The 15468-nt window shown below is 41.8% G+C and overlaps 1 protein-coding gene across 3 annotated transcripts in view; it reads left to right on the top strand.

Annotated features, from left to right (window-relative positions):
• The first annotated feature begins 10263 nt into the window (after positions 1-10263).
• ILRUN (inflammation and lipid regulator with UBA-like and NBR1-like domains) overlaps positions 10264-15468 on the top strand; it is a 119418-nt gene continuing 114213 nt past the window's right edge. For all 3 annotated transcript variants that reach the window (XM_060307700.1, XM_030871023.2, XM_030871021.2), the window contains exon 1: positions 10264-10609. In XM_060307700.1, coding sequence (XP_060163683.1) covers positions 10452-10609 — 158 coding nt within the window. In that variant the 5' untranslated portion in view covers positions 10264-10451. The remainder of the gene's footprint in view (positions 10610-15468) is intronic.

Here is a 15468-nt window from a genome sequence, read left to right as displayed (position 1 = left end):
AGACAAATATTTGATTTATAGAGATTCTTCCTTCTTTAGGGCTTTCAGTTTTGTTTTGTGCTGTTCTCTTTTGCAAGCAACCACCTCTGACTTTCCTAATCAGCTGAGCATCTGAAAGTCACTTGTCTGAAGAAACTGAGATGGTCTTTAAAGTGGTCTCGGAGATTCTGTGATGGGAGGAGGCAGACCGAAGGCAGAGGAGGTAGACCGAAGGCGAATGAGGTAGTTGAATTTTATTGGACCTCTGAGGCAGAGGGGGCCCTGGAATTGTTATCATCTGGAGTCCTTCTCAACCCTTCAAAATTTGAACTAGGTTTTCCAGCATTTACCTTTCCAGGCATTGCTCCCCTATGCCTAGCTTCAGGAAACAGCTTTTATTTTTCTCCTTGAAAGTCTATTTTTGACACAAAGTCTTCTTTCTCATGGAACCATTCAGCTTTTACACGTGTGGTGGCATGGTGAGGGCTTTAGACATGTGGTCCTCACAGGCAGGTCTGCCTTTGAGAAACGTGTGCGGAGGGGAGGGCCTCACTGGTCACTTTCCAATAGTATAGCCTAGTTTGCCTGTTGAACTTCATATGAGTGGTATTATGCAGTCCATATTCCTTTGTGTCTGGCTTCTTTTGCTCAATATATTATTTTTAAGACTCATGCATGTTGTTGTATGTATCAGTACTTCCTTCCTTTTGGTTGCCGAGTAGTATTCCATTGAATGGCTACATCACAATTTGTTTACTCAGTTTCCTGTTGATGAACATTTAGGTTGTTTTCATTATTTGAATACTAAAAATAAAGCTGCTATGAATATTCACGTACAAGTATTTGTATGGATGTATGTGTTCATTTCTTTTGAGTAAATCACCCAGGAGTGGAATGGCTGGTTTTATGGCAAGTATATGCTTAACTTTTTAAGAAATGGGGCAGTTAAAAAAAACCCTCTTTTTTAGTTGTCAAGTCCATATCTTATGTCAGTAATTCCAGTTTCCTGTTCCTGTGGTCTAGTTGGAAAGAATACTGTTTTGAGAGTCAGAAGTCTGGGGCTTGGCCTGAGCAGCTTAGTTCTAGTCTTGGATATTGAAAAGGGGGTCATTTAGCTCCTCAGAGCTTCAGTTCCCTAATCTTTAAGTTGGGGTTAATAATTTTTTTTTTTTTTTGGCCTCATGGTGCAGCTTGTGGGATTTTAGTTCTCCAACCAGGGATAGAACCCGTGCCCACGGCAATGAGAGCACAGAGTCCTAATTCCGTGGGAGCCAGGGAATTCCCAATAATTTCTATAAAAATAAAAAATTGGAAGTAGTCTCAGAGTCCATTAACTGGAGACTGGTCAAGTAAAATACATTCCTAAATTAGAAAACTATGTAGCCAGTGGAGTGAGGGAGGGATAGATTGGAGTTTGGGATTAGCAGATGCAAACTGGTCTATACAGAATGGATAAACAACAAAGTCCTACTGTATAGCACAGGGAACTATATTCAATATCCTGTGATAAACCATAATGGAAAAGAATATTAAAAAAGAATGTATATATGTGTGAGTCACTTTGCTGCACAGCAGTAATTAATGCAACATTGTAATTCAACTATGCTTTAATAAAAAATAAATTTAGAAAAGAATACTATGTAGCCATTAAAAATGATGATGTAGGGCTTCCCTGGTGGCACAGTGGTTGAGAGTCTGCCTGCCGATGCAGGGGACACGGGTTCATGCCCCGGTCTGGGAAGATCCCACATGTTGAGGAGCGGCTGGGCCCGTGAGTCATGGCCGCTGAGCCTGCGCGTCCAGAGCCTGTGCTCCGCAGCAGGAGAGGCCACAACAGTGAGAGGCCTGCGTACCACCAAAAAAAAAAAAAAAAAAAAAAGATGATGTAAAATTATATTAATTGATGTGGAAAGCTCTTTTCAACATACTCTGAATGAAAAAAAGGTTAGAGAAGCAGATACAGTATACCATTTAGGCAAATTATACAAATGTAGAGATACATGAAATGCATATTTACTAAAATATTAATAGTGGTTATCTATGGGTAGTGGGACTTAGGGTGTATTTTTTACTTCTTTATAATTTTCTATATTGCTTAATTTTACTTGCAACAAGCATGTATGAGTCCTTGCAAAATAATAAAGCTATTAAAAATATAAACTAATACATTGTGTTTTTCCTGAGAATGAGATGAAAGAATGGATGGATATGTTGAAAAATTATAAGGTGTTATTACATAAATGTAAGACATTAGTATTAATATTAGTATTTATCAAATTATCAAAGTAAGAGAAGTAAGAGGAAGCAATGACAGTTCCATAGAAACACAATCAAGTTGAACATGGGGAAGAGGTAAACTCCTTAGAACTGAAAGAAATCTGGAGTAATGAGGAGGGCACAGGTTTCTTTCTGAGCTTTGGGCTTAAATCCTGGCTTTCTCAATATCTGTGTCTCCTTGGACACATTATTTAAACCCTCACTCTCCATTTCCTTATCTTCAAAATGGCAGTAATAATAATATTGATCTCATTTTGTTGTGAGGACTAAATGTGTCAAAGTTCTTAACAGTGATGGACATTTGGCACATTGTAAGGGTTCATTATATATTTGTTCCCCTTTTCCTCCTTTTCCTTCTTACCTCTACTTAGGATGCAGGCAGCAAGATGCTTTACACATTGTGACCCAGTTGGAGAAAGACTGAAAAGAGTGATTATAATGAACAAGAGGAGTTGCGAGTGTTTTTTCTACATGAGGGAGAGGTAAGGAGTTGGTGTGTTCTTAGAAGATGTTTTGGCTCGGGTAAACTAAAGGGACCAAGAAGAGAAGAAGAAAAAAAGAAGAAAAGAATGGACTATTTCTGGATGTATCTAGGTCAAGGGACCGAGGGACATGAGATAAAGACAGGTTTTCTTTTCCATTGTCCCATTCACCACAGTAGGATAAAAGAGACCCAGGGCATCAGATGCTGTGTCCAGAAGAAAAAAATAGTACAATAGTACAACAGGTTGGTGCCTTCAGTTTTTGTATCTCTTGAGTAGAATAATAGAGGAACTGGAAAAACCCCAAATATGAGGGATCTGGTCCTTTCCCATGGATGGATGTTGAAAGTAGAGGTACTCCTCACTGCAGGAGGCTGCTCTTCAACTGTACCCATTCATTTCCCAGAAAGAATGCTCCCTCCAGTACACACAGAAATGCACATCAAAACTGCAGTGAGGTATCACTCCACACCCATTAGATGGCTACTATCAAAAAACAGAAAATAGGGACTTCCCTGGCCATCCAGGGTTTAAGACTCCATGCTCCCAATGCAGGGGCATGGGTTTGATCCCTGGCTGGGGAACTAAGATCCCGCATGGTGCATAGCATGGCCAAAAAATAACCCCCAAACAAAACAAACAAACAAAAAACCAGAAAATAAACAGTGTTAGCAAGAATGTGGAGAAATTGGAACACCTGTGCACAGTTGGTGGAATTGAAAATAGTTCAAGTACTACGGAAAACAGTATGGAGCATCCTTAAAATGTTAAAAATAGAACTACCATATGATCCAGAAATCTCACTTCTGGGTATATACCCAAAAGAACTGAAAGGAGGGTCTCGAAGAGATATTTGCACATTCATGTTCACTGCAGCACTATTCACAGTAGCCAAGAGGTAGAAGCATCCCAAATGTCCATCAATGGATGAATGGATAAGTAAAAAGTGATATATACATAAAATGAAATATCATTCAGCCTTACAAAGGAAGGAAATCCTGACGTGCGCTACAGCATGAGTGAAACTTGAGGACATTATGCTAAGTGAAATAAGCCAATCACAAAAAAGACAAATACTGTATGATTACTACAGGACTCACATTCATAGAAAGAGAAAGGAGAACGATGGTTGCCAGGAACTGGGTGGGGAGGGTAAAGGGGAATTGTTGTTTAATAGGTACAGAGTCTCAGTTTTGCAAGATGAAACAGATCTGGAGATTGGTTGCACAATAATGTGGAAATGCTTAGCTACTGAACTGTACACTTGAAAATGATTAAGATGGTAAATTTTATGTTTTTTATTAAGTACACATATTAATTAAAACAACAAATGCCTAAATGACTTTGTCATAATGTGTCCCCTCACCAGCCTGCTCCTCAAACCATGTGGAGAATCACCCATGGCCTGGGGAAGGTAGGCTTGAAGTCCTCTCTGAGCATCCCAGCCCACCCTCCACTCTTCCCTCCTCCCAAGTCCTACCATGTCTTTGTCTACTGCTCATTTGGCACTTGAACATATGCTGCTTTGCACTGTTGGCTATTTTTATGTAGTTATTTACAGAAATGTATGTCTTTGTCTCTCCCATTGTCCTGTAATACCTTAACATGTAACATTTGCAATCACTTATGCCCATCTCATTTAAGCTTCCAATCTTGGGAAATAAGCACAACATGAAAGTTTTGGCTTGTGGTTAGGTTTATGTAATTGTACCTGTAGGTTCAATTTCAAGTATTTTTTTCTTTCTTATGTTTGATTTATTCTTTACTCCACTTTGGTGATTTTTTGCAGCGTTCTCTATACAGAGATGAAGAAACTGAGGTCTAAAAGTAAGTATCGATAGTTTGTCTACATTCACACAGCACAAGGATGAAGGTTCTCTTTCTGAGCTAACGTCCCTAACTCAGCCTTGCTCATAGCAAGCCAGCAGACATTTGCTTGCTCAACTGAATAGGTCATTTGACTGTTATCTGCTTCCTAGGTTTTGCAGCTTACAAGGTTTAAGGCAGCTGACATGGGGAGTGAGAATGTGAAGAAGTAAAATAAACTCATATTGGGGCTTCCCTGGTGGCGCAGTGGTTAAGAATCCTCCTGCCAATGCAGGGGACACGGGTTCGACGCTTGTCTGGGAAGATCCCACATGCCGCGGAGCAACTAAGCTTGTATACCACAACTACCGAGCCTACGCTCTAGAGCCCGCGAGTCACAACTACTGAGCCCATGTGCCACAACTACTGAAGCCCACGCACCTAGAGCACATGCTCTGCAACAAGCCACCATAATGAGAAGCCTGTGCACTGCAACAAAGAGTAGCCCCTGCTCGCTGCTACTAGAGAAAGCCCACGTGCAGCAACGAAGATCCAATGCAGCCAAAAATAAATAAATAAAACACATAAATTAAAAACTCATATTGAACTATATTAGTGAAAAAAACAAGGTAAGGATTTTGTCCATCCCTGCCCACATTTTTTTTTTTTTGGAACAGTTTTCCTACTCGTGGACATTGGTGCTATTTCCAGCTTTTTAACTTTTCATTATTATACGTATTATAATACTTCTATGAAAAGCTTATTTATAAACCTGGGATTTTGGGGCTAGAGTATATGAATATATTAGAGGTTCTTCATACCAATTCATCTAAATTCACATCTACTCACCTTTAGGAAAAATTATATCAATTTATATTCCCAGAAGCAGTGGTGTTTGAGACTACCTGTTTCCCCACACTCTTGCCAACAAAAGCTGTTATACATTTTTCAAAGCTTTGCCACTCTGATTAGGCAAACATCATACTTTATGGTTGTTTTAATCCATTTCTTTATCTATGAGTGGCATACATCTTTCAATATGTTTATTGGCTATTCGTATTTCTTCTTTTGTGAATTGTCCATGTCCTCATTTTTTTTCTTCTTTTCTTTTTTCCTATAGGGGTTTCCATTATATTTAAGAGTAGGATGTCCATTTCTATCTAGAAATCGAATAATCACTTTATTTTCTTTTTTTTTTAAACGACTTGATTCTTTCTTTGACTTCATCCAGGAGATAATGTATTTTTAAAATTTATTACTATTATTATAATTTTTTATTTTGGTTGCACTGGGTCTTGGTTGTGGCATGCGAACTCTTAGTTGCGGCATGTATGTGGGATCTACTTCCCTGACCAAGGATCAAACCCAGGCCCCTGCATTGGTAGCGCGGAGTCTTATCCACTGCACCACCAGGGAAGTCCTAATAATGTATTTTGAATGGAGCCTGGAGAATCCCATGGAATCTAGGGAAGCCGAACAACCAGGACTCAGGATGACAGGAACGTCTTTCTCCCATGCCTTCAGGTCTCTTATCTTTGCTTCTGCTTTATGGCTCTCTTACTGCAGGTGGGCATTATCTCTTTTTCATGGGTGCCCTACAAAGATCATCTCATTTCGTGTATTTCTGTAATTCACTTTTAAGTAAACAGCCTAGGTCTTGTTGACTGAAAAAAAATGCACAACGTGAGAGTTGTGAATTAAGTTTTATTTGGGGCAAAATGAAGACAATAGCCCGAGAGACAGCATTTCGGACAGCTCTGAGAAACTGCTCCAAAGAGGTAGGCAGAAGGTCAGTGTCATATATGATTTTAGTGAAGGTGGCATGTGCAAACTCAAGCACACATTTTGGCAGAGGCTTGCTGCTAGTCACGAGGAGCAGATGTCACTGTTAATGATTTTAGTGCTTTTCTAAATACGAGGAGATGCAAGAATTGGGCTCATAAAATCTCCTGAAAATACCTATCTGAAGATCTGTTCTGCCAGTTTTTTCCAGAGCACAGAGTGCCTCATTCCTGATCTCCACCCTGAACTCCTTTCAGGGGCTGTTGTAGGTCAGCAGCTGCAGTGGCTAATGATTTAATCCTTGTAGAGGTAGATGGCAAATTTGTAGTTGGCAGCCTATTCCACCAATCCATTGAGTTCCAATTCCAAATTCCTGAGAGAGAGAGAATCTGATTGGCTTATCCTGGGTCAGGTGTCTCCCTCTTGTCCAATCAATGAAGGCTAAGGGACATGGTTATGTGGGTCAGAGATGGCTGCTGAGGGCCAACTAGAGGGTTGTTAAAGGTCTGAAGAGAAAGGAGGTCATCATAGTTTGGACGAATACCCAAAAGTTTTCTACTACAAGTTGCTATTATCATATAATGTATCCTAACATCAATTTGGACTCTGTTTATTCTCTGAATCAGTTGTGCTGTGGCATAATCTTCGTACTAGCTGGCCTTGGCAAGTCTGAATCTTAAGGACTTGGAGATATGGAGGCAATCTAGGCTGCTCTGGTGACATGAATCACTTTTCTCCTAGACTTTCAACTTCTGAATGACAGAATGCCTTAACTTCCTTAAGAAACCCTGAAATTGACCTGGTCTGGGGATCTGGGATTAGTCCAAATTTTTTACATAAGATCACCAGCTCAAGAAATTTGGAAAGAAAGTGGCAGGTCTTTGGCATATTCCAGGCAGTGGCATATTCGAGCATATTGCCTGACATGAGATGGTGCCTAGAAGCCCTTTTGGAATAGTGCTTGTCAGCTTTCCTTCCTTAGGGTGGTGCTCAGCAACTTGACCTTTTGCCTCTCAACCAGTCCTTCTCCAGGCCCTCTTCCCAACAAAACAAAACAAAGCTGCAGAGCCATCAGGGCAGGACCACAGGTGTTGTTATATAACCCTTCAGACTCAAGTGGAGATTCACATTTCTGAGACTCTCCTGACTGGGTAACACCTCTGTTTCCTCCATTTCATATCCTACCCCACAAAAGAATTTTTCCATGGGGGAGTGGGGGTGGGCTGGTTCTTCATATCTAATGTGCCAGCCACCTTGGTCAGTGTACACAGTGGTTAGGGATGGGGCAGTTTTTTTTTTTTTTTTGGCTGCACTGTGCAACTTGCAGGATCCTAGTTCCCCCACCAGAGATCGAACCCATGTCCCCCTGCAATGGAAGCGCAAAGTCCTAACCACTGGACCTCCAGGGAAGTCCCAAGGGATGGGACAGTTTTTTATTGGGCATGACTGTCCCAAGAATTGTAGATGATTAGCATTTCTGGTCCTCAGGGAATTAATGGCCAGGAATTAATACCACCCCCAATCTCATGAGAATCAAAAATGTCCCCAGAAAGTTTCAGAATTCATTTGAGGAGTAGTTATCCTCCTTTGAGATAACTCCCATCATGAACTGACATTCTGAGCCATTTGGGTCTCTTATTTGCAAGAATCTTTTTGTATTATGCGGGCTGTTTAGGTGAGAGCTAAGGCCCTAGTACTGCATGGGGTTGGCCAAGAGCTTTTAATTTCCTTTGGGTCAGCATTCTAATAGAATCATCAGATTCCAATAACATTTTTTTCTTTTAGACCCTTGGTCAACACAACTTTAATCCATGAATGTTGCAAGTTAAAACACTTCCAGAGAGTGTATAGTCTAACATCAAATCAGGTCTTGGATCTGCATTTCAAATTATTTTGTATGTAAGGCCACATTGAACTCAAAGTATAAAGGGAATTGTAGCAGGATATAGTGGATAGAGCACTAGACTGGGAGTTTCTGTCATTACTAGCTGTGTGATTTTGGGTTAATCAATTCTCCTCTCTTGGTTTCAATTCCTTCATCTGTAAAACGAGGAGGTTAGATTAGACAGTCTCAGTTCCTTTCAGCTCTAATGTTGGGATTTTTATAATCTTTCTGTGTTCCCATTCCATCATCCAAAAGATTGGGACAGTATGTGCTCACCTGAGGGAGACTAAATTTTCCTTAATAGTAGTGAAATATTCCAACATTATGGCCATCCAAAAATTAGGCCCTGGCAATGATCTAAGCTTCCACAGAGAACTTAGAGAACCAAGAACAGTTTCTTATAAAATGTTTATAACTAGTGTCTAATACGAGTTTGTAAGTATGCTGTTAAAGGTGTCTGTTTCCCATAAAATACTCCTGTTGGAGGAAAAAAATTATTAGAGAGAGGAAGGTTGGTCCCTTATTAAGAAAAGAGAAAGGGCACATATTTCATATTTTAACGGAGGACGAGTAAGGGAAGTGAAGTAGAAGAGGGACCAGGTGAAGAAGTAATCCCCGCCTACTTGTATCACTGTCTAACCCCACCACCGTCATCTCAAGTTTATGGCCAGAATACTAGTCAACATTTCTTAAGTGCTTCTTATGGAGCAGGCAGGGTACTGAGCTTATATATTGTTACCTCATTTAATCCTCACAACAATCCTATCTGGGCAAGCACTATGATTACCAATAACTGGCAGAATGAGAATTTGAATCTCCAATATGTGTGACCCCAGAACCTAGGCTTTTAAAGCCATTGTTTTAGTCTTATTTGGTAGTGGGACAGAAGGAGGTAGAATGTTTTCCCTTTCCAAAATCTCATGGCATCCCGGATACTACTGGTCACTTATTCTAGTTGTCTGCTTGTTGAAATTGTTATGGAAAACATACTCCATTAGGAATGAAAGATGGGTTCTAGTTTTGCTGCTCTGTATTTTTGGACAAGGCATACAAACTTTCTGGATCTCACTTTCCTTATTTGTAAGACAGACAAAGAGCCACTTAAAGGCAGGAAACCGTTTCTTATTCGCCTTTTCCCCGTGTGGATGTGTTAGGCAAATCGTGGTGAAAGAAGGAATGAAGGTAGACAATATGGTCCCTATGCGTCCTTTCTCATTCTTTGATCTTGAAAAGGGGCCTTGACCAGTTAGGTGTACTATATGTACCGTAACACTTTAAAAACTTAACAGGCAATGTCAAATTCTCGGGACTTAACCTTTATTTTGAGAGGGTTGGTCTTGACGGAGTGGGTGTAAGATTATATGCGGTGTTCGTCTGGACCTGTGATTGACGTTTGTATCGAGGCCTCCCTCACTTTCCGGAAACTGGAGACTACCATTGCATAACAGAAACAGCACGGGTAAACTGGAGTAATCATCACCGAGGGTGGCCACGAGCCTAGGATTTTAGGGCATTAACCCTCTGGGAAAGCAGCTCTAGAAACTTATGCAAACAAGTCCTTCCAGAGCGAGGGGCAAAGCCCTGGCTGAGAGGACTGGGTCTTGTATGCCATCTGGTACCTGACCTTGCCCTGGCCTCTGTTCTTCCCCGACTTCAGTTTCTTCACCTCCCAAACGCTGCCGTTGTCGTACAAGAAGATCCCGGCGGTTTTCCCCGCCAACCCCGGGCTTTAACTCCTCCCTCTCAGCGTGGGGGCGGGGCGAGGAAAAGGTCAGGCCAGGAGTCACCTCCCCGCGCCGCCCGGCCGTCCCCTTCCTCCTTCCCACTGCCCGCCCCCTCGCTCCACCGCGGTGAGGTCACGCGGGGGACGTCACGGGGTTCTGTCGCCACGGAGGGGCGGGACTCCGGGAGAGGAAGGGGCGGGGCTAGGCGGGCGACGCTTGCGCAGTGGGCGCGGCGCGGGAGGAGGCGGAGGCGGCATAGAAGCGAGAGGCGGCGGCGGCGGCGGCGGCGGCGGCGGAGGCGGTGGCACTGGGGGGGGTGGGAGGGGGGGGAGCGCGAGAGTGAGTGAGTGGCTGAGTGAGTTTACCCCTATGAGGCGGTGAGAGGCCCGGGGCCTACCTCAGAGGAGCGGGGTCGCGGCGCCAGCTAGCAGCGGGCCCCCTCCCGGTCCCCGGGCCCGGCGGCGCGGCGGCAGCTCAGTTGTGAGGAGGCGGGGAAGCGAGTGTCCGGCCCCAGCCATGGAGGGCATGGACGTGGACCTGGACCCCGAGCTGATGCAGAAGTTCAGCTGCCTGGGCACCACCGACAAGGACGTGCTCATCTCCGAGTTCCAGCGGTTGCTCGGCTTCCAGCTCAACCCGGCCGGCTGCGCCTTCTTCCTGGACATGACCAACTGGTGAGCCGGCCCCGCCGCGCCAGCCCTGGCAGCGGCCTCGGGGCCCCGAGGGGAAGGGAAGGGACGCCCAAGCTCGGCGGCCGGGCGGGACGGTCGGGCACTGAGGGGTACCCCCTTTCCGGGGCGGGGAGGGAGTGTGGGGAACCCTAGGGGCCTGGAAGAAATTTGGGGGCCGAGCAGGGCTGGAGGGAGATGTATGAGGAGTGTTGGGGTCCGTGGAGGGCAGGAGAGGCGGAAGGGAGATGGGCGGGGGTTACTCCTGAGGTTCTGCGGAGTATTAGCGGCCGAGGAACGCGGGAAGAGGGGGAAAGACTCGAGGATCGAGGCACGGGGTCGACCTGTGAGGAAGAGCGCTGTGGTGTTGGCTAAGAGTAAAAAGCACAGAAAATCTGAATTTGGGGAGTGGGCAAAAGCTTGGGGTATGGAGTTAGGGGCTGAGGATGACAGGGATGAGGGGAAACTGAGGGAGAGAATTAGGTACTATGCAAGAACCTGGCGCGCGGGTGAGACTTGGGAGTTAAGAGCCGAGAAGAACAGATTGTGTGTGTGTGTGTGCGTGTCCATTCGAAAACAGATAAAGAAAAGGGAAAAACTTTATGGGGGAGGACAAGTGAGTACGGTAAGAAAGATGACTTTCCCAAGAGCTGTGCCAGGGAGCGGTGGGATCTACTAGTGGGATCCACTAATGGAGGACCGGGAGTGCTAGACCTGGGGCACGGTGTGGGAAAAACCTTAGGAAAAGTGAAGGAGGGAGATTATCTTGGGGGAGGGAACTTTCTGAGGGGATTGGAGCCCTGGGCTCCAGAATGCGGGAATGGAGAGGGGCTTATCCAGAGGGGCTTACCTGAGAGAAAGCTGGTTGGTAGATGTTTGCGAAAATGGAGAACTTGACTTAGGCTGGGAACCAAGTACTTTTGGCTTGGAGTTTCCTTGTAGAAGACTGAATTGGGACAGAAGACCATGACAACTTAGACTAAAGGAGTATTTCTTGGCTTTGGGTGGAGCACTTGCTATTTTTGATAAGCAAGGCTTCCCTTTGTTTTCTGAGGGGTTGTTGAGTTCACTCAGGGTGAGTGATTAAGTGGAGACCATTAGACTTCCTTTGAAAGGATTTCAGGTGAAACAACTCATCTTTCTTTGGTCTTAAAGCCATGAGATAATTGCCCTTTGCTCTCTGTGTTGGGCATGTGGAATCTTGTTTCTCTTGGCATCACTTATACAACCAGCCTCCCCTTTATTCCCTGTCCACTGGATGCCTCAAGCAATGCCAGAAAAAGAGGCTGTAAGCCTAGTCTTGATCCCGTTACTCATCGAGCCCTATCCTGAATGATGCCCATCTTATTAATGGGAGCCTTATAGCTGTGGTGACGTGTGAATTTTTTTCTGTGCAGCATCATTGGTAGGTCCTGTTGTTTATCTTTAAAGTTGATTGTTATAGTAAGAGTGGGATTGAGTTTTTAGATGTTTAGAAAACTCTTTGAATGCAGGAGATAGTCTTTATAATTAAAGAAGCATTTGTGACCCCCAGTTGTATCTTTTATGTCTGGGATGATCTCAGACAGGGACTACAGCCTGCAGTAGTTTTCTGAACAGCAGCCTATGTGTTTAATAGAGAGTGACAGGGGTTATTGAAAACACCAAGAAGAGGTATTACACTGGTGAGATTTAGAAGTAAAGCTATATCTTGAGGAGCATTGTACCCTTGCCTGCCTGCTTCCTACCCCCAGCTCCTTTTCTTCCTTGTTTACACTAGTTCAGCATAAGAGACTTGGCATATTGTTGCTGCCAGTTTGGTAGGGGAGGATCATTATTTCTCCCCACCCTCTTGTGAGTTGTATCATTTAAATCCTGCCCTAATAAGTTTTTAGTTTTTTAGAGTCAGTATTTATTAGTACAATTATTAATGGCTACAGAAACAATGTAATGAATTTTATATGCTTGAGGTGTGTGTGTGTTTAACATCTAAGATTGTTTGTTTTTAAGTGATGTGAAAGGTGAGGCCCAGTGTGGATGAGAAAAATAAAAATTATGGTCGCATTATAAAAATTTTATTTGAATTTTATGTAAAAATTATTAAGCTCAATGACACTGAGTAGCATGTGTTCTGATGAGATGTTATCTCTGTATAAAACAAGGTGATATCAGCATTCCTGAACAAAGGAGTGAGCCATTAAAAAGTGTATTCTGGTTAAAACAGAAGTCAGTAGCTTCTTAGGAATCCAGGCAATTAAGTGATAACTCAGCTTTAAGTACGTTACCTTATTTTTTGACTGTAGAAGTCATGTTCTTTCTTTTCTTTGATTATAAAATGAAAAATTTGTGAACTGAAGGAAGTAAGGCTTGTTATGCTTTTCTTTCTAACGAAAGCAGTTAGTTTCATAATCCAATATTGTGTTTTGATTCCTATGTTGACCTGGCTAAATTTATCTTTGTTTTAAACAAATACTCATCATAATTAATAAAATCTAGTTAAAATACATACATGAATGCATACCTGGTCAAAATATTTGTGTGTTAAATAAATATCTAAAGTCTAGAAATGTATTTTTTTAACATGTTTATTGGAGTATAATTGCTTTACAGTGGTGTGTTAGTTTCTCCTTTATAACAAGGTGAATCAGCTGTACATATACATATATCGCCACATCTCCTCCCTCTTGGGTCTCCCTCCCACCCTCACTATCCCACCCCTCTAGGTTGTCACAAAGCACTGAGCTGATCTCCCTGTGCTATGCGGCTGCTTCCCACTAGCTGTCTATTTTACATAGAAATGTATTGTTTTGTTTGTTTTTTTTGAAATGTATTGTTTTTAAGTGTCATTTAATGTCTGACTTCGGAAACTGTCGAGATAGTCCCGGTACAGGTTGCCAAAATTTCTCTCAAATTGCTGTGGTTAACCTGTTGAATTTGAGATGATTAACCCTCCTGTGACTTTATAAGTGCCTGCTTTGGGTTGTAATAAATAACCACCATTCAGTTGTCTAGTGATTGTTAAAAAATATTGTGGTAAAATAAAAATGATTATTTTAAAATGAAGGCCACGAGTCTTCTAAAATGAAACCCTACTCGGAAAGGTTTGTTTTCAAAAGTAAGAATTTATTTTTGTTGTTGGTAACAAACAACTTTTTAAGAAGCTGTTGAAAATTGGCTAAATTGAGAGTTTTGGCCTTATAAGTTACCTACAGTGTAAACATAGATTTTTTTTTTTTTTTTTTAGTCTTAGGTTGGATATGCATTCTATAGATATTTCTATTTAATTTAGAACCCAGTATTATTTCAGTTTTGTACTATTTATACCTGAGCTGGCAGCTGTGCTGCTGGAGATTGGTGGAACTGACTCTTAACAAAAGTAGTTAATTTTTAGTTCCTAAGTAAGTACATAAAGCGCATAAATGGTGTGGTGAAGGAACCCAATATCTGAAGCTAAACTGAAATGACTTGTAGATTAGAATAACTTTCTATAGGTGGAATGTCTTGCAAAGACACTTTTGGGCTGTGAGTATAGAACTTGGAATTCTAAAACTGGAAGCTGGCTTAAGATTCTCTAGTTCATTCTAGTTTTTCCTGCAAAATTGCATATAACCCTTCCAAGATAGCTTTTCTTGCATCCCTGAGGGCAGAGATTTGCATGATACCTTATGGTAGTGTTTAATTACCTTTCTAGTTAGAATTATGTCAAAACTGAATCTTTCTTACTGTAATTAAGCTTTTTTCATTTGCTTGTGTCCTCCTTGGAGATGAAGAATATCTAATAAACACGTTCCTTAAGAGGTCAGAAAGCTTCTATTAATACAAATCACTAGAAATTTTCAACCATGTGTCATTTTAACACATTCAGTTTAATGGTTTCTCACTCTTTAATGTAGTCTGATAGATTTATATATATATTTAAGTGGAAACCAACAGGATTGAGAGGAGAGCTTAATAGTGGTGAAATATACATAAAGTAAAATTTACCATTTTTAGTCAATTCTCAGTGTTACATGAGATTTTAAATTCAGTTGTGGCCCTCAAAGTCATTTGTCTCTGTTATGTTTTCAAAGTGAGTTATTCTTTAGTGTTTGTGACAAGAAACAAATAACACTTGTAGATTTTTTAGAGAATGTTAACGAAGGAGTTATTTCTCATTATAGGGATAAGTAAATTATTTTTGACCAGCATATAGACAATGTTGGTTGTTTCTGTCCCTCCTATTCATTAAGCTAGTGCTTTGCAGTTTTGGTGCAAAACTGCAAAAGTTTTGCAACATCCTAGGTTGCCTTCAGGTATCTTCAGGAAGCAGCGTGTATTTTTTGGAACACTACACACGCCCATCATGGATACAACAGATGTTTTCTAGAAAAATAACTCAGGAAAAACATTTTTGTAAAATAATGTCCTATTGACTTTCTCAGTATTGTCAGAAGCACCCTTCTGGATAAAATGAAGGTATAACCACTATGCAATGAAGTGAAATCAGAATCTCGATGAGAAAATCCGTTGTACATCCTATCTGATCTCACAGTGCCTCCCCTGCCTGATCTTCCATTTCTCAGTCACCTGCATGCTAAATGAGTTTCTGATCCACTCTCTGGTTTATATGTATGCATCTAGGAAAAGTCTCTTTATGACAGATAAAACATGATATTAATAATGGTCTCCTTTAAAAATGTGTGCCAAGCAGCAGCTTTAGGAAGAGAGTAGGAAGGGTTGCGTGTTGTGCACGCTATTGCATTTTTAAGAAGGTTGGGAGTTCTTGGTTTGGACCTCCTTCTTTCCCACTTTTTTTGGCCTTTTTTGAGTGGCACACACAGGTGGGGACTCTGGGTATAATATAAAATAGTTTACAAATAGAGCATCAAGATTCATTTTATATCAAG

This window comes from Globicephala melas, chromosome 11, assembly GCF_963455315.2.
Source record: "Globicephala melas chromosome 11, mGloMel1.2, whole genome shotgun sequence".
Lineage (NCBI taxonomy): Eukaryota > Metazoa > Chordata > Mammalia > Artiodactyla > Delphinidae > Globicephala > Globicephala melas.
The sequence above is the reverse complement of the archived record's forward strand: the minus strand, read 5'-3'. Positions and strand labels throughout refer to the sequence as shown.